General features: G+C 44.0%; 1 protein-coding gene across 8 annotated transcripts in view; it reads right to left on the reverse strand.

The window, feature by feature from the left end:
• Positions 1-25,978, reverse strand: part of HECW1 (HECT, C2 and WW domain containing E3 ubiquitin protein ligase 1) — a 282,485-nt gene extending 256,507 nt beyond the window's left edge. For 3 of the 8 annotated variants that reach the window (XM_033069756.2, XM_033069719.2, XM_033069746.2), the window contains exon 1: positions 25,821-25,964. In XM_033069756.2, the coding sequence (XP_032925647.1) occupies positions 25,821-25,880 (60 nt within the window). In that variant the 5' untranslated portion in view covers positions 25,881-25,964. Of the gene's footprint in view, positions 1-25,210; positions 25,437-25,820 lie in introns of those variants that run through there. The other 5 variants (XM_033069781.2, XM_033069772.2, XM_033069729.2 and 2 more) reach the window with 3 other exon arrangements.
• Between the last annotated feature and the right edge of the window lie 208 nt (positions 25,979-26,186).

The following is a 26,186-nucleotide window of genomic DNA, read 5'->3' on the forward strand; positions in this document are numbered from 1 at the left end:
ATTCTTTCATTTTTTAAAAAAATCACCTCTAACACAGCTCAGAAATACTATCTGAACATCTAAAACATCACTGTCTTTCCAATGACAAACGCAATCACTCCCATGCACATGGAGCTGCATCTCTCAGAAATGGCGCAGACCATTGGTATACATGAGTATACCAATATATCCTCACCCACACTCTCAGACCCTCTTAGTGTAAGTCCTCTGACACCCAACTCAAGTTTCTATTTTCACATTTGGTTGCCAGCAGTACAGTAATTTCACGAATACAAGCCGCACCAATTTGACCAAAATTTTGGTGGAAACCCGGAAGTGCGGCTAATATTCCGGGGCAGCTAATCTATTAACAAAATTCTAAAAGCTGCCAACACGGAAGTGAGAGCCCGCGGCAGCCCCAAGCCAAGCTGGAGCCCGGCCAGCCCCGGCAGAGGTGGGAAAGCCTGGCAGAGGCGGGGCCAGCAGTGTCGGGGGCGGGCGGCAGAGCCTGAGCCAGCAGGGCGGGGGAGCCCGGGAGAACTGGGGCTAGCAGTGCAGGGGAGCATGGCAGAAGCAGGAAGGCCGGCGGGTGGGGCTGCCTGGCAGCGGGGGAAGCCCAGCCGAATCGGGGCCAGCAGCGTGGGGGAGCCCGGCGGTGCGGGGGCCTGCAGTGCCGGCCAGGGCGAGGAAACGCGGCGGCGGTGCAGACGGGAGGGGGCGGCCGGCGAGCCTGGTGGCGGCGGCGGCAGCCCTGCCGGCGGGGCGAGCGAAAGCGGCGCTCGCGAAAGCGCCGCCGCGAGCCGCGAACCGCGAGCCGCGAGCCGCGAAAGCGCCGCCGCGAGCCGCGAGCCGCGAGCCGCGAAAGCGCCGCCGCGAGCCGCGAGCCGCGAACCGCGAGCCGCGAACCGCGAAAGCGCCGCCGCGAGCCGCGAACCGCGAACCGCGAGCCGCGAAAGCGCCGCCGCGAGCCGCGAACCGCGAAAGCGCCGCCGCGAGCCGCGAGCCGCGAAAGCGCCGCCGCGAACCGCGAGCCGCGAAAGCGCCGCCGCGAGCCGCGAGCCGCGAGCCGCGAGCCGCGAAAGCGCCGCGGGGCGGGCGCGGCGCGGGGCGGGCGCGGCGCTCGCGAGGCGCGGCGCGGGGCGAGCGAAAGCGGCAGCGGGGCGGACGGCGAGCCCGGCGGCGGCAGCCCTGCCAGCCGGGCGAGCGAACGCGGCAGCGGGGCGGTGCTGACGGGAGAGGGGGGCCAGCGAGCCCGGCGGCGGCGGCAGCACCACCCGGCCAGCCCCGCCGAGCCGTGGCGCTGAGCTGGGCCACCCGGCCCCGTCGGCAACCATGAGCGGGCCGAGCCTGCCTGGCCCCGCCCCGAGCCAGTAAAGCCCGCTATGCCGCGATCCTCTTACTAATTGGCCAATTTGTGAAAGCTGCGCACGGATTCTCGCGACGAACGAAAGTGCGGCTAATATTCGGGGTGCGGCTTATCTATTGACAAAGACAGCAACATTGTCGAGGCACCGGGGGTGCGGCTTATAATCCGTGCGGCTTGTATTCGTGAAACTACTGTAGTTTAGGTTCCTGACACAAAAACAATGCACAAACCTATTGTCTGCATTGTGAAAACCTGAAGAATTAATTATATTCAGTCTGAAATAAAAGTAAAACTGAAAGCTGCTTCACATCTTGCAGTCCTTCCATATTTTTCCCTCATGCCTTCCCAGTACTGTTACCTTGAAAGAGAAGTGACCATAACTCTTCATAAGAGAATCAGCCTCTCATAGTATCCTGTCTCCAAGGTTTAGAAAAGCATCTTGTGAAAAAAAGAAGCACTAAACATGTGCTTAAATATGTTCCTGACTTCATATCTTCGAAAGAATCTTTAAACATTGTTTATTATATCCATCTAGCTTAGATGTCTGTAATTCTCCAATTCTCAGTGCACAGAGCTTTCTTCCAGGGAGTAGCTTTTCACAAAACCTAGAGGAACTTAATTACCTCCTCAACTTTGACCCCTCTGTCAGATTCAAATAAGCTGATCAATGGAGGCAAAAGCTATGAGGTACCAATAGAAGAGAGACAAAGAGACAGCTGGATCAGAGGATTGTTAATCTGTAAGCCTCATTTCCTCCTGAAACCAGGCTAAAGAATATCTTGGGACAAAAGACTTGTGACAACCCATCCTTACCTACTCATGTGCAGGAATGTAGGATAGCAGGTAATTATGGATCAGAGAATTTAGGGGGTTATTTTAAATTATGTACTTACCCTGGAGCAAAAGCTTTAAAAGGACAAATTGGAAGAAGTCATTATCTCACTCAACCTCTTCCAGTGTTTCCTCCCTTTCCCTCTTTTCAATTTTAACCTTGATTACAGCCTGTTCCAACAGTCTCCTTTTGTTTGACACTGTAGTAAAGTTGTAGAGCTGTTTGTGAAATGTGTTGCCATGGAAACTAATGTGTGCTTCCATGGAGATCATGTCAAATACAGCTTCACATCTTCACTGCAGACTCAAGGAATGAGAAAGAGAAGGCAAGGAGGAGAAATCCTTCCTTGAAAAAACCAAATGGTTTGAATATTAGCAAGCCTAACAAGAGAATTGTCAAAAATCAAGGTACTTTTTAAACCATCAACATTAACTAATAATTCACAACATTAACTAATAATTCACAAAATGCTTTCTGAGATGCCACTTCTTTAAACGATGTTCTCAGAATCCCCATAGTTCAGGGCTTCAGAGTGTTGAACAACATATGTGCAAAATTCATTTTTAAACTATCTAGATACCAAAAAACCTTGCTCAAGTATTTTTCCAAGTCAAGTAATTTCAGGAAGCACAGAACAAAGGAAAAAACTGGTAACTGCAAAAGCTGCATAAAATGCATATGTTTTAATAGAATAGATTAATCAATGACTCGTGACATATATACACGGTCAGATTAAGACCTAGAAGAGATAAAGGAATTGAAGCCCATTCTAAAGAAAATAACTTTTAAAAAATCATCTAGACATTTTTTAAAGTGAATGGTAGATAGAAAACCTCGTATTCTTTTCCCTACACTTTAAAATTCCAATTCTTATTTCTCCTGTATTCTTTAAATGAAAAGAAGTTATAACTAAAATCACCAGTAAATAACTTTATGATCTTAAATCCTCCCAGTAGTCAAATACTAAACTAAGCATTCAGACTCCTTGAGCAAAACCCAATTGACACAAACTCTGCTTTAGCCCATTCAAACAAATTTCAAGCAGAGTTTCTCTAATCAGTGTGCAGTCATCCTGCTTTAAAATCAAAGTGATCTCTAAATTTAGTAAGTAAAGTACAGTAATTTCATGACTATAAGGCGCACGCTTTTGACTAAAATTTTGATGGAAACCCAGAAGTGCGCCTTATAATCCGGTGCGCCTTATATATGGACAAAGTTCAGAAATTTGCCAACCCAGAAGTGCGAGCCGCGAGGGGAGCCGGCAGGTGCAGGCAGGGCCGCGGGACTGCGGTAGCCGGTTGGAGACGGGGCCTCGGCCAGCAACCACGTGGGGGGAGCTGGCGGCGGATCCTCGGTGTAAAAAGAAGTGCGCCTTATAGTCCAGTGCGCCTTATATGTGGGCAAAAGTTAGGAAATTTGCCAGCACCCGGAAGTGCGCCTTATAATCCAGTGCACCTTATACTCATGAAATTACTATAAGTTTGTCTGGCTCATGAAACTATTTGAATTACTGATAATAAAATGTCAGAATAAGGAAACATATAAATTAATGTTCATCATGAAGAGCAATGCCTTTGTGAGTTAATACTAGATCTGCTCAAATAAAATATCTATTTGTTTTATGCAACATATATTGCATCTCCAAATTATAACAATTCTCCACACTTGATGGCTCTGCACCAAGCACTGAGGATTTGAAGATTTTATAACACATGAACAAAATTATTTTGGTACTCTAGAAATACATGTCCAATCCAAATTAAGGCTACAAATTTAAAATTCAACCAGTTATTTTCTGCAAAGAAGGGGAAATAAGCACTAAGAACATGAACATACATGCTTTCTTCCCCAAGCTGATGGACTCCAGGAAAAAAATCAAAAAAACCCATAAACTCTTGATGAAAGTTTTACAGCAAAGAAAACTTTGCAGATCCATCAGTCCAAAGGATTTGTCTGAGATAAACATTACAGATATAAACATGCCTGAAATTCACCCTGCTGCACCTCCACACAGGACAGTCTCCTCTAAAATCTTAAGAGCATCTCATGTTTTCTTAAATACAAAAGATATTTCAACATGCTTTTCACAAAACTAGATATTTAATCAACATTTCTATACTTTATGTTAGCCTGCAGGCAGAAAACTTGCCCCATATCTAAAAAATCAAGTTGAGAGGCATGTAACACTATTTTTAGGATGCCAGCAAGAAACAAATGGAATACAACAACAAAGTTGCACTGTATAAAACATGGAGGAGGACTGGTATAGGCCTTCCTCAACTACACAGTGATAAAGTAATTTTTAGTAAATAACATGTCTTTTAGATGGAATGACATTCAGTCATATAAAGTATGTTTTATAGGAGAATAAATTTAAGGATCATAGATTCAGCCCACAGAAAGTCTTTTAAAAATACACCTTGAAAATAGATTAATATCTTACACTGCTCCTGCTCTCTGAAAACAGGTGGCATCTAACATCCACCTTGACTGGGATAGATTGAAGCCCTGGAAAACACCTGTACCAAGACAACCTGATTCACTGAGATGCTACAACTTATATCCTGTTTCTTTCTCACACATCTGCTTTGTCACTATAAACAGTTACCTAGACTTCACATCCCTAACTTTTTTTTTTTTCCCACACACACAAGATAGGAAAAAACAGACCATAAACCTATAGTAATTTCATTTTAACCATATCATGAATCAATCAAAGTTTATGCTGTATATTGGATCCCATTTTCTTCTATCTCATGAATTTGAGGAAAGGCTCCTTCACTTTTGAGGTTTTGGAAGCTGAGCTTTTTCAGCCTTGAAAAGAGAGGCTTGAGAACTGTGAGGGAACCTTATCAGTGTCTGTAAGTATCTGAAGGGAGAGTGCCAAGAGAATGGGGCCAGACACTTCTGGCCAAGCAACAAGGCAAGAGACAACGGGCAGAAACTGATGAACAGGAAAACACAGCTGAACTTACAGTACGAACTTCACTGTGTGACTGAGCACTAGAACAGATTGCCCAGAGAGGTTGTGGAGGCTCCTTCCCTGGAGATATTCAACAGCTGTCTGGACACAATCCAGAGTAACATGTTCTAGGGGACCCTGCCTAGGCAGGAAGGTTGGATTAGATGACCTCCAGTGATTCTGTTATTTGGTTGCAAATTTGGTGTAAAGTATCAGGGGGAAAGGAGATTCTGTTCATCTGGAGAATTTCTTCTACTTAGGTACAATCTAAATAATACAGAAAATATTCCCAGTAACAATACCAAATACTCTTTCTAGCTGGCAACTGCTGCACAGATTCTAGGACCAGCTGGCATGCTGTGCCACCTGGCCAGTTTATTAACTTTCTGGATCTTGCAGTAGTCCCCAGGGAGAGGAAAAAAAAAAGCACAATTGATTTTTTTTATTCCCTTGACATTGAATTTATGCAGCCTGCCTCAGAGGCTGCAAAGTCTAGACAAAGAAGAGTAAGTCTGGACTACAATCCCTCTTGCAGGCAATTACTCTGATGAGAGTGCTCCAAGAGCTTTTGGAGTTGGACAAACTGAAAACCAGCATCAAGATAATGGTTACAGGAAGTAACAAGAAACAGATTCATCAAGAAAAAAACACCTTAAATTAATTTTAATTTTATTTTCTTCTGCAGCAAAGTAACCATTTTTGTGGCTTGGGAAAGAGAACAAATACTTTATATCTTGACTACACTTAAAGTTTTTTATATATTTTTACATTTTTTAAAAATTCTTTTAAAAAATTTTTTTCAAGAAAGTTTGGAAAATGTGATCTAGATAAAGTTCATTCAGGCTGGATTCAGCAGTTATCACTGGTTCTACATGACTGATTGGTACAGACCTGGACGAATTCCATGTGCTGGTCCTGCTACATCTCTAAGTGGATAACAAGAAAAAATCAACTTATTACATCTGTAGGCAAAATGGAATAAAGAAAGACAAAGAAGTATGAGGGACAGGGTTCAAATCCAGTATTATTGAGGCAAAGTGGAAAAATTGGAATAACCAGGAAAGAAACACAGCTGCACATACTGCATAAATACAGTAAGGAGAACTTTGAGCCAGATGTTGTGATGTAGCCCCACTGTGCAGCCACTCGGTCACTCCCCTTCAGTGGGATCAGGGAGAGAATCAGAAGAGTAAAAGCTAGAAAACTCATGGGTAGAAATAAAGACAAGTTGAACAGAGAAAGCAGAAGCTGTGCTCACAAGCAGAGCAAAGAAATTAATTCAGTGTTTCCCATGGGCATGCTGGTGTTCAGCCACCTCCAGGAGAGCAGGGCCTGCCCAACCAGGCAGAACAGTTACATGGGAAGACAAATGCCATGACTCAAAGTCCACCCTTCCCCTCTTCTTTCCCCAGCTTCACATGCTGAGCATGATGCCATATTGTATGGGATATTCCTGTGCTCAGTTGGGGTCAGCTGTCCTGGTTGTGTCCCCTTCCAACTCCTCGTGCACATCCAGCATCCTTACAGTCAGGGTGGTACAAGAAGCAGAAAAGGCCTCGAGGCTGTGCAGTAACTGAAACATCTCTGTATTGTCAACACTGTTTTCACCACAAATCCAAAATACAGCCAGCTACTTATGAAAAAAAAAACCTCCACCCCAGACAAAACCAGCACACCCAGTAAGAGTACTCAGAGAGAACCCACTGGTAAGAGAGCATGACAGTCTGAACAGATGTCAGAGTCAAGCTATTGAGCACGAGGCAAACAAGCAGGCTGGAGGAGCACATAAACAAGACTGTCTCCCACAGAACACATGGACTTGTCCTTCCACTCTACTGAGCATCAGCAAAGCTTCAGCTGCAGTACCACATCCTCACCTGTGCTGCATTTGAAGAAACAAACAAGGCAACTGGAGCGAGTCCAAAGTGCCACAGGAAAGCAAAATTTGGCAAAACACAACACATAAAGATACACATAAAACTAGGACTAGGTAACAAAAATGAGGAAAAAAGACAGAAGATGGAGTGGGAAGAACAGTGCCAGTGACACCATTCAGTATGTAAGATGCTTCTGTGAAGAAGAAAGAATATTTTTTCTTGTGCCCACAGTAGGTAGAACTGATTACACCACAGCAAGAGTCAGTTTAGACATTATTAAAAACTTCCCAACAATTAAGAGAGCAGAACAGGTGTGATATTGTAAATGCAAAGAAAATTAAGCAGCTCTTAAAAATTGTTGTTACTTTGGAGTAAAAGACAGAGAGGTACTATATCTGTAAGCAAATTTTTTCTTCCTCTTCCGTAAGGGATGGCTTGGAAATGGTCACTACTCCATTTTATTAAATAGCTACTTTAAACATAATTTCTAACTGCTAAATAAATAAAAGCCAGGTAAAATTACTGCTTCTGATGAGAATCTCCTTTCTTGCAACTGAAGAATTACACATGACAATGGAACAATTGAATATGGCAATGCACTTCTTTTTTGAGCTGGCATTTTCTATTATTTGCATACTTTTAGTAAGACGCAACAAGCTGTGACAGTTGCTCCAATTTCTTGTCAAATTCTCTTTGTATTTTCATCTGCAATAAATGACAAATGGGGCAAAAGCAATGACAGGTACTCTCCTCACCATATGAGCAGGGGGAGAAAAATTGCATACACAAGTGATCCATTAGTTTAATGCAAAAGAGATTATGGAAGCAGTAGTCACTCAAGAGCAAAGGGATAAGTAATGTTCTCACAAGCCATTACACTAATGGTGAGAGCAAGGGAATGCCTCTGTAATTGTCAGAGAGCAGGCTGAGAGAGACCTCTGGGGATTCAGACAGTGCACAGGGCAAAGGAGAAACCACTCAGCCCTGGTAGAGGGATGACTGCTGACTTACAAAATCATATGTGTTATTACAGACATCAGACCCATCCTTGCAGCCTTTACTTGTTAAATGTCAGTCCCTGGTTTGTTCAACACCCCATGAGTCAAATGCATTTCAAAAGCATTGCCTAGGGGAGAAAAGGATCAAGTGTTAAGTTCCCTATATTCCCTCCTCCTTAGTTCATTTGCTATTTCCAGTTTCCCAATTCAATCCTCATCTGCAAATCCAGAGACAATGCTCATCTGTAGATGCAAGAGCAGAATGTGGATGCACTCTTCCCAATGCACAGCACTGAGCTCTACAAAATCTAGTCACACTAAGGAAAGAAGTGAGCCACTGCCTTTTCATGCCTCTAGTAGACCTGGCCCAAGAGACACACCTTTTGCAGCTTCCTTAAAATCTGCAATCCCACATGTGTCTCCACCCCTCAGCTGACCTTCCACCAACAATTTCACCTGTCTTCCACCTCCAGGGCTCAGCCAGTGCCAAACTGCTTGTGGCCAGCATGCATGAAAAATTAACCACATTGATTTAAAGCAACCCAAATCTGCTGAAGCCTCATGAACTTACCCACTATGCTCCAGGTACAACTCCACAGGAGGCTGGCATGTCTGATGCCATGCTCCCTTTTAGCCAGTGAAGGTTGGAAATTATATCTCTGAACTGTAGGCAACTCATTAGTATGAAGTCTAAGTGAGACATCGCAGAGACATACACGTTGTCATATGCCTCCACCAACCTGGATTCCCAGATCCAGGGAGCCACTTCACAGACTCGATGTGCCCCCTGCAGTGCTGACCTTCATCAATCAGATAATTAAACACTGCTTTCAGACACTTGGGTGTGCTGCATATCTCACAAGCTTGGTACACTGCACAAAGCTCTTACCAGAGGCCACACACTGCTAACAAATGTCTCCCTCATCTGTTGGCAGTCAACAATAGGTCACTCTTAATGCTATTTCATTTCCTTAATTAACTCTTCCCTGAGGTATCATCAGAGACTATTATTTCCCTTTGATTATTTAATATTTCGGAATAGAGACAGTCTTACCCTACTTTCATGGAGTAGAAAGTTTCTCCTTTGATTAACCCCCAGAGAAGATGACAGGATTTTCTTTTTAAGTGAGCAACATTCATGTTTATTAAATAAACAACATCTAAAAGGCCATATAACAAGGCTTAGGAGAATATAAAGGAAAAAGTGAAGCATAGCCAAATCAAAAGTACCCCAAATCAATACAAAAAACGCTGTAGTTTCTTACCATTTCAAACTTGCAGAATTTGTTTGTAACTGAGCAGAAAGATTCCCAAATCCAACTACCGTCTAGTGAGAGCAGCACTTTTGGGAATTTAATAAAAACCAAGGCTTTTCCTTTTGTTTGTAGTATCTGCAGTCACAGGGTCAAGGAAAAAAAAATCTCAGCTTTCCAGCTGCACAAATCCAATCTACACACACTAAAAGTCTTGAACTCTGTAAGCACCTTGATCTCATAGGAGAAAGTCTCCGCACCAAAAGCCTTGAAAATTCCTCCATTGGCAGAGAGTCCAACTCCTGAGTTTTCAACACTTACAATTATTGTCTGGACATGCAATTACCCTTTGCACTTTCCAGAAGTACATTGCTCTACATAGTTATGTGCAGGTGATTATGAATCAACCATTACTGCTTGTGACACCTTCCACTGAACGTAATGACATTCTGCTCCTCTGTTAAAGCAAAACTAAACCCTCCAGGGAGAGAGACAAATTATGTGAGCAACATACACTTCAAGGAAATGCTAATATGAACTACCAGAGAAATACTGACCAGAAATTCCAGTCTTGTATTGACACAAACAACCCTATAGTAGGTGTGAGGTGAGATTTACATCATCCAGCACTAGCTGTTTTGCAAAAATTTGCATTGAGGCTTCCTTGAGAGACACAGGAGATTAAAACTTACCTTTAAAAAGAGCTTGCCTCCCAAGCCCCTCTCCCCACTTCAAAGAGCCCAGTTATTCCATTGGCACAAAAGGGCTCAATTCCAGATAGCTAAAGTAAGGTGAGATATATTTAATACAGCAATGGGAGAAAGATCCCTGGAGCACTCACCAAAATGAACAGGAATGCCCAGTACCCTCTAAGAGCCACAATGATCCCAATAAGCAACTTGCGCATGAAAATCCCAAGCAACTCATTGAGGTCTTCTGCATTTTGGAAGAGTTAAATATTTCACCTACTAATAAGGCAAAGTCCAAAATGTCAGAAACGTCAGAAACATTAGGAGCAACTGTCTCACAAATAGCCACTATCAGATGCAATTCTGTGAAACACAAGATGCAGCCCTGAGCAGTGAATCATCCAGTGTCTGCCCCCATAACATCATACAGAGAAGATAAACACATAGCAGCAATTCACAGGTATTCTGTAGCAATTCAATGGCTATTCTGTAGCAGCAAAAGGAAGGATCTGGAGGAAGAAAGTAACAAACTACTTGGGTAGTCTCTTAGCACTGCGTCAATGAGTAGAGAAAGCAGCTTGAAGTGAGTTGCCAGATTTTGTTGCTAAAACAAAGTACTTCAATCATGTTAATCTAGTTAGTTAGCAAAAGAAGAGGCAGAGGGCACAAGAATGTGTATTTAAGAATAAACGGTATTTAGCAGAACCATTGTGATAAAAATAAGATTAAGAGACCAAAAAATTTACCTGAGATTCAAATAAAATGAAATGAAGAGAAAAACGCCCTCACAACAGAGTTTTAACTTGCAGAAAGCTGATGATGTTAAGATTACCATGCAAAAGGACAAAAAGGACCAAATCATGGATAAGGATTTTTGTCAAAAGACATACAGAAAATTACATTCCACAATAATGCAAGAACAGAGGTAAATTTGATCTAAAAATAAAATACTACAACAAAATCCCTGACCAAAATATTGATGGTGTAAGGAGACGAAGGAGAGAAAAGGGTCACATACAAGAAACTGGATTGTATCCAAATGAGAGAGCAGTGGAACAGGACCACACAAGATACCCAGAGCTACAACAAAAGATGCAAAGCTGTGCATTAGGGGATTTGAGTTAGAAGACAATTAGTCTGGGATTTAATGTGAAAGCAGTATCTGAAAAATAGGAGTGCACAGTACAATTGTGACAAATCGGGAGCAGGATAGTATGCAGGTACCAAAGATGAAGGCAGAGGAGAAGATTAAGAGAAGATTCAGGGAAGCATAAAAGACAGTGAGGGGAGATATGAGGTTCATATGCTCATGAGAGAGGGGAGAGAGGGGAGAGAGAAAGGTCATCAAGAGAAAGCAGTAGGAATCAGGTTCATAACATCCTAAAGGAAGTGATTCTTAATGCAACCACTAGTTGAGCTGTGAAATTCACTTAAAAATACAATGTAGGTACAGATAGGTTCAAAGGAAAGCAGAGGAGATTTCATGGAACAGATCTCTGTTGAAAGGTACTAAATTCACAGAAACACAAGCAGTTAAAAAAGTTTTTGAGCAGCAAATGGTTGGGGTAAGGTTAAAGAAATAATATAGAAAAATTGTTTTTCTCACAGCAGACAAAAATACCTGCAAAACACCATCTCCATTGCTTTAGTAAGTCTAGACCAAAGATTTTTACCCTTGGGCCTTCACATCTGTTCACAGTCCACCCAGGTGATGACTGTCACAAACACTTTGAGCCAGCAAAAACTGACATTTTCACAAGGAGAAACACCTTGCCTTCCTCCCACTTCTTATTTCCACTCTTTGCTGGGCGTTTGCTTGCATTGCCATAAGCCTTCACAGAACAGCCAAGCAGACCTCACTCTAGGTTAAAAGCACACAGCATAAAGTGACTGATTACTTCTAACCCGGCTCACTTCCCTAACACAGCTCTCCAAGCAGGCACACAAATGCGTGTCCTGACCCAAGGGAATGACTAACATGCAGAAAAGAGTGGCTAGAGAAGCAGAAGGATGCACTGGGATTATTCATCCTGGAGAAAAAAGGCTCAAAGGGCATCTTATCAATGTGCATAAATAGCTGGTGGGATGGAATGAGGCAGACTGAGTAAGGCTCTTCTCAGTGGTGACCAGTGATAGGACCAGAGGCAATCGGCACAGACTGAAATACAGAAAATTCCCTTTAAGAAAAAAACATTAGCTAAAAAAGAAAAAAGCCCGCAACAACGGTGAAGCCTGAAGAATGCAGGCTACATAGGTAATTGGATGGCAGATTTGACATAAAATTCCTATGGGAGATCACATTCCAGCTAGAAGAGCATTTAGTACCTGAAAAATTTGGGTCGATAAACTGAAAATGGCTAAGTATTTGTGGCAGAGTGTGACAAAGATTTTTGAAAGATTCCCATTTTTGTTCATGGACAGCAGAACACCTCTAAGGAAAGGGAGAGAATTTTTCAAAATATTTTTTTCTACATATATACTTGGCTATCCAGAAATCTCTGGAAATCTGTTATTTCTTGGTCTCAGAAAAAGACTAAGCACAGTGATAAAGCTTCTGCTAATTTGCTTTTGCTTCATCTATCAATGGATTTAAAGTTTGACTCCTCCAAGTTCTGTCCAGCTAACAGAGCACTTCACGATTAGTTCTGCCTCCTGCTATGTGAGTACCTTGACCAGGGAAGCAGTGGCATGGCAGAGAGACCCTCCAATCCACCATCAGCAGATGAGCTGCTAGGTCAGGGGAAGACTGAAAGGTAATTGTACACACAAGATGCAAGGCAAGGGCTACCAAAAAAGCTCAAGAAATTGTTAACTAAACAGAATCTGAAATAATCTCAAAATATTAAAAAAATCCATTAACTGTCTCTTGCTTCATCTTAGGACACAACAAATTTGCTGTTGTTGAGCAGCACACTCTGAACAAGGAACTGCTCAATTGTCAAACAAATGCACTGTTCCACTAAAGAAATGCATTTTCCACATTCATGTTTTGCCAGACTGAACAACTGGAGGATGGTCTTCAATATACCAGGGTAACCCACAAGGCAAAGAGTGAAGGTCTTTGAAAGAATAAGACAAATCACCACAAAAGTCTAAGACTTTAATTGAAGCCATGATTTTCCTGTCCACTGTACTGATGCCCAAACACAGGCTCAAACAGCTATAAAAAATGGTGTTTGTGAGGTGGAAGAAAGTAGAGATAATGAGAAGAAAAAAAATTTTCTCCTAGCAGTGTCAGTTGGGAAAATAAGAGAAACTCCCTAGCATAAGATTTGAATCTAAACTGGGAAATTGAATACAAAAAGAGAGCAGGGATCCTGTTCAAGGTGATCTTGTCAAGCCAAAAAGCAACTGTTTAGGAGATGGGTTTCCCTCACTGATGTGTTTTTGTTTTCCAGTGCACAAGCGTTAGAAAACTGCAAACTGAGAAATCTGTGTGGTCTCTGTCCCACATAAATATGCAGTGAATATTTCCACAGTTATTTTAAGACCTCATAGGCCAAATGCATCCCTAGTGCAAGATCAGTGACTTAAATGAACTTGGCATAAGCAGATAGATGGGCCCCAGGCTTCCATGAAGTAAATACAATAGTACAGCACTTTAATGATGTGCGTTGGAGATAGGAGATAATGTTTAAGAAATGGTTGTATTAAGAAATGACAGAGTAGGTCAAGGCTCATTCTCTGCACTGTGGGAAATTGAAACATTTTGAAGTTTCTTTACAGTTGAAACAGAACAACAATCACCACACCTTGCCACACCTCCATATCTGATCTCTCCCAACTGGATCTGATCATTAAACAAGGCTGCAGGGCTCCAGATCCTCTGAACAGTTGCCAGCTGCAGTACAAACACATTCTTATGTGGAACATTTTGATTCTGTTTAAAACAGCATTTTTATTTGACAGAAAACTGTTCCACTGGTAAATTTTCATGCAGCTTCACTACTTAATATGCCTCCCCTCCTCCCATACATGCATGCTCCAGAACTACTGCAAGAAGATAATTATACTGCATGTTCACAATGTATTGGATTTGCTCCTGCCAGGTCACCTGTCTTCACTGAGAGTGAGAGACTTTAAAGAAAAGAGTCATCAAAACAAGGGTGGTGCAATGTCTACACATAAATGACACACATTCCCCAAAAATACCTGCAAATAAAAAAATACGTGGGGGGGATGGGTGGGGTTTAAGAGGCTTGGCAGTCTCATTGTAGCTCACATGGCAACAAATTCAGCTTTTTACTCAAGCAGCTATCTGTCAGAAAATGAGCATCATAATTATATCACCAGTCTTGATCAAGAACTCATGACTTGCTTGTGATTTGTGGGGGTCTCTAGTTTCCAGAAAGTAATTTACCAGTGCTGCACAGATCTGAGTACTACTTGCATCTCCATCTACTCCCCATGACTCAGCATTCAGCAGAGCTGCCAAGGGCTGGTCCAGACTCCTGAACCACACCTGAAGCTGGGCAAGCCCAGCATGACAGCACTGCAGGGACACAAACTACAGCAAGAGGAGGAACATCAGAACTGATTAGCAATCTATGAAAAAGTCTTCTCAATGCCAGCCCTCTCTGCTCTAAAACAGGACTATTTTTTTCCTCCAAAGCAATTATATAAAAATGGTTCATTATGCAGAAGACTTGCTACCTCCAGCAGATGCAGAATTTGCCTGCTGACTTCGGCTGAAAAATTTTTTTACCTCCCACTTCCTTTTAAAAAAGTGTGTGGGGAAACAAGCAAACAAAAAAAACAAACCCTTAAAAGTTTCTAGAGGGAGCAAACTTTTTTAATTCATTCATCATGAACTGCAGTTTTAACTATGTTCCTCTAATGAGAAATCCTCAACAGGCATGAAGTCCAACTTAGACCTCTGCAGCTACAAAGTCTCCTTCCCACTCTACTATCTATCAGAATCCATAAACAGAGAATCCATGAAAGTGGCTTTGGAAAGACAATGGTTTTGGCTGAGTGTTGCACCTGGAAAGCATTTCTCAGTAATCACTCATCTTAATCTTTTCACTCAAACTTAGAGGTGAGCTCAGTAACTTTCTAGGCTCTGATCCAACGTCCTCTGAGATTACCACATATGATATGCAGCTTATCAAAGCTATGACTGACTTACATCAGTATTCTATTACATGGAAATTCGTATTTCAAAGCTTTCATATTCACCATTAGCTACGAGGATTCCACTGAAAATCTACGGCACAAAACAAGCCAAATGAACATGCAAATTCCCACTGGATGCATCACTGAGGCATGAATAAAAACAGTTCAGAAGACCAAGACTGAACATAGATATTCTGGGCCAGATCAAAAGAATGGGGCTTACGCAAAATTTAGGTATTTGAAGTTGAAAATTATACTCACTGCTACTCAGTCCCGCTCCCAGCGTAAGAGGATTCAGGATCTCATGTTCTGCTCCTGTGCATCACAGAAACACCAGTCCTGACAACCCACGTGCTACTCTGCATATAAAACACCAGAACCAGCTCTTGGCAAAAGCACACATAAACTCCCCCTCTACCATTACAGCAGAATTATGCTCCCTCTTACTCTCGGGCTCAATGAATCTTCAAATCTTCCATGCAGAACATAACAACTTTGGCCAGATGCGTGTAAACCATGTCCCATACTCATACACACTTAGAGAAGCTCCCTGCCTGTTAGGACACATTCCTGGAAAGACAGATGTAGGTCCTAGATCTAAATCAGGTACAAGAGAAATAGCAACACCCTTCCTGGGGAGGGCAGCTCCTCCCTGAACACCACGCCTTACCCAACACAGCAGTTCTGGAGTTCCTGCTTTTAGGAATCTGCCTCCTTTTTAGGCACTGTTGACAATTTTGCATTTAATCCAGGGCACAATGACTCTGAGGGGGCAGAGATGCAGCAAGCTACTTTTGCCCTCATTACACAGGGAATAAAAGCCCTGGGGACAGCAGAGTGCTGCACATAAACTAGTCGCACACAGCCAACTCAAGATAATCGGTCATGCTCACTTTTTGGTGCAGCACTGCATGAAACATGGCTATGTGTCCTGGATATAAGCCAGTAAACTCACAATATGCCGTGTACACTTAGAAGCTTAGATCTTCATTTGCTTAAGGCCCCCTTATCACTTCTCATTTCAGCATGTGGATGTCCCCTCGTGGTCCCACAAGGATTATTTGGATTAGCAATGCTGCATTTATATGCTTTTCGGTCCAGGTAGCTAAAGCAGATGAACTGGATTTTCAGTGAGTTATTAGAAGGCCATCAGGCAGACTGATCTCCTGTCCATCTCAGACCTATTGTGAGAAGGTCACAAATCAGCCCAATATATTGTTCACGATGACCCTTTCTGAGCTGCCAGATAATTCGGTGTTAAATCAGACTCCTCCTCAAACACCCTATTTCACATCTTCCCCTTGGTGAGCCATCTTGACAGCCTATCTTATGCAAACCCTGAGCCTACTACCACTACCGCTACTTATGCACCAGCTTTCCTAAGGTGCCTCGTCTCTCTAAGGTCAGCAGGACTCCCTCAGCAGGAAACATCACGCGTGCACACACAGCGCTGGCAGAATTAGGTTGGGGAAAAATAGGTCAAACCAGGCATATATTTAACTTGGAGACCAAACCTCAGAATCATATTTTCCCAACAAATAATTCATACACATATGCACAAAATCCACATTTTATAACCATTAGAAAATCATTCTTATATGAACTACGCAACCAAAATATTTCACAGAAGCAAGGCTCTACCAGAAACATTTCTATTCCCGCTCCAAACAGAGGTTTAAACATAAAACCTCTCCCCTGCAGCCCTACATCATCTTTTTGCTGTAATCAACCAACTTCTTTCTCTACTATCTTTTGGGAAATTGTTACTCATTTCTACCCAGAGCCTTAGACATTCTTTAGGGGTTTTTTGAAAGACGGTGATGGTGCAGGGTTGAAACACCCCTACAGGGAGCCTAGCCTGAGCCACTACTCCTATTCCAAACTTCAAAAAGTCACCTTTGCAGACAGTGGGGGAAGGGAAGGGGAAAGGGAAAGGGAAAGGGAAAGGGAAAGGGAAAGGGAAAGGGAAAGGGAAAGGGAAAGGGAAAGGGAAAGGGAAAGGGAAAGGGAAAGGGAAAGGGAAAGGGAAAGGGAAAGGGAAAGGGAAAGGGAAAGGGAAAGGGGGCATGAGGGCAGCCTGCCCCTTTCTAGAAGTTCTGCAGCAACTTCCCTGGGCTTCTGATGATCTTCCAAGATGGATAAGACAATACAGCTGACATATAAAAAAAAAAAATACCATGTGGCTCCAACAAGCAAGTCAAGCAGCTGCTCTTTAGATTCCTTTTCTAGAAGGTCTTCTTCCACCTAGAGGCTCCATCTCTAGACAAACCTCAGTAACTCAACTGGCAGGTTGAAAACACAGAGCCACCCAGAACACTTTACCATACATTTGCTACAGTTTTGCTGCATTTCCTGCTTGTGATTTTGTTCCCACATCCCAAACTTTTTCATTCCCTGCCCAGCAACAGTAAAACCTAATTTGTAAATTGCCCTAAGGAACTTCATGATAAGCAAGCAAAAGATAGCAATATTTAAGGACTCAGAGACTTAAAATTAGGTGACACATGTTTTTAATTAAATGCCCAAATATAATTGCTCAAATACACATACTAAGGCTTTAGCCTACATCATGTTATTGGGTGTGGAGAATTAGTCTGAGTTATTAAACATGTTCTAATTGTCTGAAACATAAAATTGCATGACCAATGCTACCTGTGCAGCAAACTCCGTTGGAAAGAACAGTACTTTGCAATCACTTAGTTGTTGAGCAGGGGGAAGACTGAAGGGGGAGAACAGACTATCAAAGAGAATGAAAACACGTGCAGAGAGGGAGTCTTTGAAAATCTGCAAAGACGATTCTTTGAGAGTGACAGTTCTGAGGAGCATGAAAGAATAAAGCCAAGTCAAATTTCAAGGGTGGTTAATGTTCTACACCAGGATGCAGTTTCCTGACCAACATAAGAACTGCTGCCTTTAGTCAGGTGAGAAATCTTATTCTTTAATGGGTGCTTTGTTCACATAAAAAGTAGGTATTTTCTCACATGATGCAAAATCCTTAAGGAACATTAATAAGTGGAAACAAAATGGAAGGTAAATCAGATAGCTGACTCTTATAAACCACCAAAGTGTTCGCTCTTGGAAAGAGTCCTACCATAGGACTACGTGTTTCTCTACTGAAATAATTTTCTAGCCTAAGAAGGAAAGGAGAAAATACAGTTCAGCTCATTAGTCCTTAATACCTGGTCTGGCTACTAATTTCTATGGTTGTTTCTGCTTTAGCCTGCTGCTCGAGTAATGAGAAAGAAATGTCAGTGCTTCATGCTGGCACAGGACACAGCAAGCTTCCTTATGACACTCAGTTCTGTAAAATAAATAAATAAATCACCAGAGGCCTTGCAACACTGCCTTTCATCAAGAAAAGTTCCAAATAACTAGAAGGAGTATGCTCATTCTTAAACCAAACTCAATAACACTTTATCTCAGCATCATGGCTTGCCTCTGATTCAGGGTATGTCTGTGATGTCTCTGAATCATGACTTCACATTGGCTACCACTTGAGAGCATGGTGCAGTCAAATTATGCAACTTAAGAGTTCATGAAAAGACCTTACTCCTTATCTCTACACAGCTTTCACAGGCCTGTAACCAAGGATAGGAGACAACCTGATGGCTACTGGGCGTTTCATGAGTCTTGAACAGCATCATCTGGGAAATGTGTGTTCTGACTCTGACTAAATATTTCATCTGCTTACCCCACTTTTCCTGGTTAAGTATGTGACAACTATGCTATTCAAATCAAGATGTGGTTTCAGAGGGTAAATCTGGTATTTTCTTTGTCTTCTTAAGGCAACCATGCAGTCGCACATGAAACATACTTCATTGAAGAAAAGTATATATATTTTTAAAAATAAAAAATCTTAGGGCCTCTCACATGGCTTTTTTTTTAACACATCATTAAAGAACTGACAAACAACCCAATATTTCATGGATGTTCTGCAGTAAAATGTGAACTCCAAATTACAGTAATTTCACAATTACAAGCCGCACTGATTATAAGCCGCACTTCTGGGGTGTCAGCAACGTTTCGTTTTTCCTCCATAAATAAGCCACACCAGATTGTAAGTTGCACTTTCGTTCGCAGCGAGAATCTGCATGCAACTTTCACACAGTTGCCAATTAGTAATAGAATTGCAGGATCGTGGAGTTTACTGGCTCGGCCCTGCTCGGGGCGGCCGCCAGGGAGTGGCCCCGGCCCTGCTCGCCGCAGTTGCCAGGGAGCGGGAGAGCAGCGTGCCCGGCCGCCGCTGCCGCCACGCTTGTCGGGGCTGGGCAGCACCGCTGCACTTGTTGGGGGCGGGCAGTGCTGCCACGCTTGCAGGGTCTCACTTCCGGGTTTGGAAATTTCCTAAATTTGTTAATATATTAGCCGCTCTGGAGTGTATGCCGCACTTCCGGCTTGGGAGCTAAATTTTAGTCAAAATGGTGCGGCTTGTAATCGTGAAATTACTGTAATTTTTTCCCGAGTCTGCATTAAGACCTTGGAATAAGACAGTATCTCCTACTTTAATGACACTATCAATCTTGAAAGATTTCAAAAGAAAAGCAGCAAGTTGCCCAGCTTGGGACATCAGATGATCACATTCATCCCATTAATTTATCAAACACTTGTAAGAGTGCCCAGATACCCAGACAGGTAGTCCCACACACCTGAGTCACTACATCCAGCTGAAAGAACTGCATTTCAAACAATTCAGGAAGTAAGTACCTTATAACAGGCATACAGTTCACATGCAAAGCTAGATTATGCCCAACTTCATGGCTTCTTACCCAGTTTATCAAAGCCTATACAACCTGTAATCTACAGACTGCCAAAGAGACAGACTTTGGCAGGATACTTTGTTTTGAGGAGGAAGAAAAGTCATGGCAACTCCTAAGATCCAGAGAGCAGCTCCTTGACCCATCCCTGCTCTGTACAAGCACTCTGGCACTTTACCAGCACACAGCAAACAATGACTTGTTTGACCATCTCATCAAGCATTTCCCCCCATCTCTTGCTCTCCTTCTACCCTTAGAAAAAGCAAAAAATTTCCTGTTCCACCTCTTCTACTTACACATGTTTCAGAAAGTTATTCCTAACCAGTCCTCCTCTCTATATACAGTGAGTAGCACAACATCAGATCTTCCCCAGCTTGTAGGAAGACATCCTAAATTTTACATGGAGATGTGTGAAAGCATTTTGTTGGCATCAGAATACAGCAAGCTCCTGCTTCCTTTAAAAAAACCTGTCCTGCTGAACCACACATTTCAGGACCTGAGGAACCCGATTCGGTAATGGAAGGTGCACATGGCACACATTTTCCTATGAAATGGAAAAATTAATTATACTACATGACATATTTCAGTCCTGGTGTTCAAGAGTTCATTAACAAAAATACTTTAAAAGGTGCTAATAGAAACAAATGTGTTTAACATCACAGACTTCCAGATGACTCCTGCTGTGGGGATGGATGACAAATCACTCTGTCAGTCATCTCTAAATTTCATATTGACTACATTGAAGCAATTAGCCATTTATTTTTAGAGCATGTTCCATTTTAAACACAAATGATTCAGTCCAAGAGATTCTATACTCCATTGCTATTTAATGGGTTAACAACTCTCAAATTTAAATGGATTTTAATTCTGGGAGAAATACTTGCCTTTTTGATTTTGACTCCAGACATTGGTTGGGAATTTTAATTCAGGCTTGAAATCAAACAAATGTTGGTGTTCTAAAAGCATCTGCAGAGAAATATAAAAATATCTGGAAAGTGTGAAAGAGCAAGCTTGTTTTGCTAAATGCATAAAATGAAACCTCAGCGTAGGTCTCAATAATAGGCTTGCTGACTGCTGTGCACGCACTCTCTCCCACAGACCTTCTGCTCTGCAGCAAGGGAACACTGCCTGCACTGCTGCGTCCTCAGAGAACTTTGCAATACAATGAAGCACAGCGATTCCCTGGGGAACACGGCGCTGATACTGACTTCGATACTCCAAACACAAGCACCAGGGTTTCCCCCTGCTTTAAGATCTCAAAGAAATGGCTTGCCATATTACTCCACCCCCAGCTCCTAAGCCATCTCACAGTTTATCTGCATTATAGGCAATGTGCTGGACAAAAGGAGCTGGGATCAAGCTAAGGTTCTTTGAACTCATGGAAAAGGAGGGTGAGATGATAAGTGAAAAGGTGGGGGAAGGAGAGTCCTGAGGAGGTGGCAGTGGTTTCTGTTGCTGCCGCCACTGGAGGGAGAGGACAAATGGGAGCTGCAACAGGTACTGCAGCAAGGGAACCCCGCTTGGGGCTCAGCTGCTGCTCTGCTTCAACCCAGCTCCTCCCTGCTGCAAAAGCAGTCTACAGCCAGCCACTTGCCCCCAGCAGTCTGCTGCCCAGGACAACAGCCCATTTAACCTGTAGTTTGGACTAGTCTTTCTGGTCCATTTTCAACAAACATCTGAGATTGAGGACACCATCTTGCCAAGGGACAGTCCCAGCACCTCTTAAGGAGCCCTGCCTGAAGAACCCAAACTTCCTACTTCAGAGCTAATGACGGGATATCCTAGCCAGACATAGCTCATCAAAAAAGGCCAAGACTGACTCACAAGCCCATTATACAGCTGCTTAGCCACCATTCATTAACTGTAAGGAAAATGACCCTGGGTTCCCTGCATCAAAGAACTTTGCCATTTCTTCTTAATTCTAAGCATCTTGCTGGCCTCAAATCTCAGCTGGAAAAAATCAGCTAAAGTGGGTGTCCATCTTATCTTGCCCTTTGCTACCGGCTGCACTTTTATTTGTTTCTGAGTTGCACATCCCCCATCCTTCTGAGATCACCAGAAGAAAACAAGGTATTGCTATGTTTTAGGACAAATACCTAAGTGCATAAGATCTAGTCTGTTTTAAGCTTCACTAGAATTAATGGTCATGATATCTAAGACCAATAGAAATACACTTCTAAGGAATTAAACCAAACGCCTGCAGTATTTGCCATTCAGCCACTGCAGAATCACAACAGCACATGAAACATTACAGGAGAAATGGGTAAAAAAAGCCTTAAACAGAAGCAAAACTGACTCATCTCCTTATTGCCAAAACTGAGAAAGCCGCTGAGTGTAAACAAACAACAGACATCCTGGGGAAAAGGGGGCGTCACAATTCCTTTTCCTCCTAATAGGCAGATACACAAACCTGTATGGGCAGGACCATCTTCCAGCTACTGCAAGCAAATCTGAGAGAAACGGCAAATGCTGCAGCAACATTCCCGGCAGCACAGGTGTCACTGGAGGAAAGGGAGCATCTGAGGTGATGGTGACTCCAAGTGCAATCATGGTTCATAGCTGTATGTGCTGGAAAGCTGTGGCAGCTGCAGGCATGATCTGCTCATGTAAGCCACACGTATGTATGGACACACAGCTGAACTGTTTGGGGCAGTGCTCAGAAAGGCATAACTTTGGCTTAGGCTGGCAAGTACCCATCTACAGAACAGAAGGGAGAGTGAGCCAGAACACTTGTTTACAGCTGGAGTTCTCCTCCCTGTCTCTAGAGGCCCACAAAGACTATGATCTACACATGATGAAGCCAGGCTTTGTGGGCGCCCCTAACTTTGGAGGAAACTACACAGGGAAAGACATAGGACCATAGAGATATTTACAAAGATCAAAAGTCATAATGAAGACAAGCTATGTTCTCTGGCAAAATCTATCATCACAAACTAAGATGTTTTGGAATAATTGCTTTTTTTAATTACTAAAAGCCCTTCTGTTTGAACTTTGCAACTGATGTGGAAATGAGAAGGCTGTTTTGCTGGGTGTTTTTTACAAGCATCTTTCAGAGGTGAAACCACAGGGGCAACCTTAAGGCAGATCAAACAGCTTTAAAACACAGGAAACTTATCCTCTTTGTTAAAACAGCTCCTGGCCTAACACCATCACTCTCACAATTTGAATCCTCTCTATAATATCATGGCCACATCTTTTGCAGTATTTCAAAAGGCAGCTAATAAGCTAAATTTTGCTCTTGCTATTTTTCCAAGTCATTGCATTGTTTGTAAGAAGACTATCAAAAGGAGACAAGGAGAAGGATTTAGCACTACCTTGAATGAACGCTCCTTAGTATACAACACAGCACATGCAGAACTCCACAAAGCTTCACAGGGATTATCTCACAATGGCAAAGGATGCAAGATCGCATGCCATGTACATGAAACACAAAGCCACTGAAAAATGCACTTTAGTAACAAGTCTTAGCCAGTTATTTATTGTAAAACAGTAAGGACTATATTGTTTATTAGAATGCACTTCAAATACTGAGCATATGAATTTGGGATTAATTATTTGGGATGTTCTGAGTGCATGTACACAGTTTGCTTTCAAATAAATCACTGTCACATTCAGATATTGATAGTTTGTGATAAAGTCACTGAGTGGATCAGTTCATGCTCTGGCCTGCTCTGGTTTCAAATGAGTAAGCTGACTGATACTAAAAGCTTAGGAGTCCAAAGCTCAGGTCACATTAAGTCAGAAACACATCAGCGATAGTATCACACAAATGACAAAACGTGACATCCACCCTTAAATCACATGCTGCTTGCTGCTCACAAATGCTGGCCATCTGACCAGCCACTCTTTGTTTTGAGCTAACTCCCTGCTCACCCTCCTGAAACAAACAAACAGATCCCACATTTCCTCTGTAAGAACACATACCCTTTTCCCCTGTACTAGACTGAGACTGTATTGACAGGATGAGTGGTGTGGGTTGACTAAGCATGTGCTGCCTTTTACATCTACTTCTGGTTCCAGCATGAAAATCAACATTGCACCTGTGTTGTCCAAACAGGGTGTGCACTTCAGAGGCAGACAGAAGCAAAGCAGAGAGAGCAGCCAGGATACATACCGTACTCCACTTCTTCACAAAACACACGTACTACACAGAGAAATGATAATCCCTTCTTAGTGGAAAATCCAAATTTTCAAAATGAATCCCCAAGCCAAAATGAATTACTGTAATAACTGCAATCCTCGCATGAGCACTAATCAGAAAGGCACAGCTGACCACCTGCTATGTGCCACCACTGGCACAGCAGCACCCTGCCCCTAATAGCTGTTCAGACAGGGCTAGGTGCCCCACAGAACATGACAGTGGTGCTGGTAAACACAGGATCAGGAGCACAGCCTGACTGACTGTTGTACAGTCTCACTACGCACTTCTGCTGAGTGCAGCATATTAAAAAAAAAAAAAAAGAAAAAAAAAAAGAAAAAGAAAAAAAAGGCACTACTGCAGCTCCAAACAGCAGGATGCAAAAATCTAAACCCAGGTCAAGTCATTTCTTCTGCAACTACAGAGAAACACATGGGAAACGATGCAAGAGAGAACAAAATGAATCGTACTGCCCGTGTCAGTGCAAACCCATTATCTGTGCAGGCTACAAAATGAGAAATGCAGCATTTGACAATGCTACAGGCTAGGACAATGTTCTTAACATACTTATAAGTTATTTTATTTAATTGCTAACAAAAAAAATGCAGTTACGTAATAACACAAGGTAATAACCAAAATATGAAGTCACAAGATTGGCTTACAGCAACAGAGCACGGGGAGGAAGGAGGGGGGAAAGCAGTTTGTGCTTTAAATTTTGCTGCATTGTCAGGGAGCCAAGAACCAGAACTGGGGGCTTCTGTTTTTACAAGGAACGGACGTAACCACCAAAAATTCGGCACTGGACTCTTCATCACCGCCTGCGTGCATCCATATCCCCAAATGATGTCAATCCCCGCCGGCACGTCGCTCGTCATAATTCTACACTATCTGGTCGCCGGCGGAATTCAGCCGGCAGGCCCACGGCTCATCCCGTAACCCAGCGGGGCCCGAGGCGCTCCCCCGAGAGCGACCCCTCCACAGCGCCCCCGCCCAGGGCAGCGCTCACGGGCACGGCCGGGTCCCATCCCGCAGGACCACCGAGGCACAAAGGCGGCACCGCGCAGCCGGGCACGGTGACAGCGCACACCCACGATCCGCCACCGCATCCCGCCCAGGGAAGGGCCTTTCCCGGGGCCCGAGGCCGCTACCAGCTCCATCCCGCCTGGCACTTATCCGCTGGGGGCCGACACCACCCGCCCCCGCCCCACCACCCTCACCCGGGGCCGGGCGGCAGCAGCCCCTCGTACCTGGACAATGCCGGCCTGGGCACAGCTCATGCTCCCCCGGCGAGGGCAGGTCTCACATCCCACACGTGCCTGGCAGCCGGCAGGGAGTGCGAGCGGGCGGGGTGCCGGCGTGTCAGCCCCCACCGAGCCGCACCATAGTCCAGCACCGGCTGATACGCTCCGCAGCACCGCCGCGCTCCCTCCTCCTCTTCCTCCGCCCCGCCAGCCTCCTCCCACCTCGCCGCCTGTCGCTGGGTACCGGCCGCCTGGAGCCACCCACACGCCGCGGCGGGCTCCCGGCAGCGCCGCCCGGCCCGGCCCGGCCCGGCCCGGCCCGCCCCTCCGCGCTCCCGCCGCCCGCCCGGCGCTGTCCCAGCCGCCCGCCCGCCGAGCCCGCCCGCGGCTGCTCCTCTCGCACCGCTCTCCCCCGCGCAGCATCCCGGCTCTCCTCGCCTGATCCCTCGGGGACATCACCGCTCACCACCCAGCTCACCACACATCGGGCATGGAGGAGGAAAAAATCAACGTGTTCTTCTCTTTGCCCCTTGAAGTCGGGGCCGCCACCCTCACAGCGACTGCTCAGCAGTGCCAGAGCCTCCCAGGTGATCTTGAAAGCCTTTTCCCCGCTCACCTGAACAAGAGCTGGGGCGGCACTACTGCTCGAGCAGCTGTCTCCTCGCCTAGGGAACATGCACCTTTCACCACCGTCATCTCCAGCCTCTCCTCCTGGACTGGAGTTTATGACTAAAGCCTGGACAAAGTAAGTCGCTGTACCACAGCTGTGAAAAGATCAAGTTTCAAAATGCAGTTCAGGATAAGGAGATAGGTGCTTTACACACATTTCTCCCACAGGTCTTGCAAACCGGTTCACCGAAAAGAGACTAGGAGCTGCTGGGACTGCGGGGAACAACAGTGTCCAGCAGCAACTTGCTGTGTCTGCATCCACCGGCCAAAAGGGCTGAAGGACGGCTCTCCTTGTCAGCTGGCAGAGGGAAAA

The sequence above is a fragment of the Catharus ustulatus genome, chromosome 1 (genome assembly GCF_009819885.2).
Source record: "Catharus ustulatus isolate bCatUst1 chromosome 1, bCatUst1.pri.v2, whole genome shotgun sequence".
In the NCBI taxonomy this organism is placed as follows: Eukaryota; Metazoa; Chordata; class Aves; order Passeriformes; family Turdidae; genus Catharus; species Catharus ustulatus.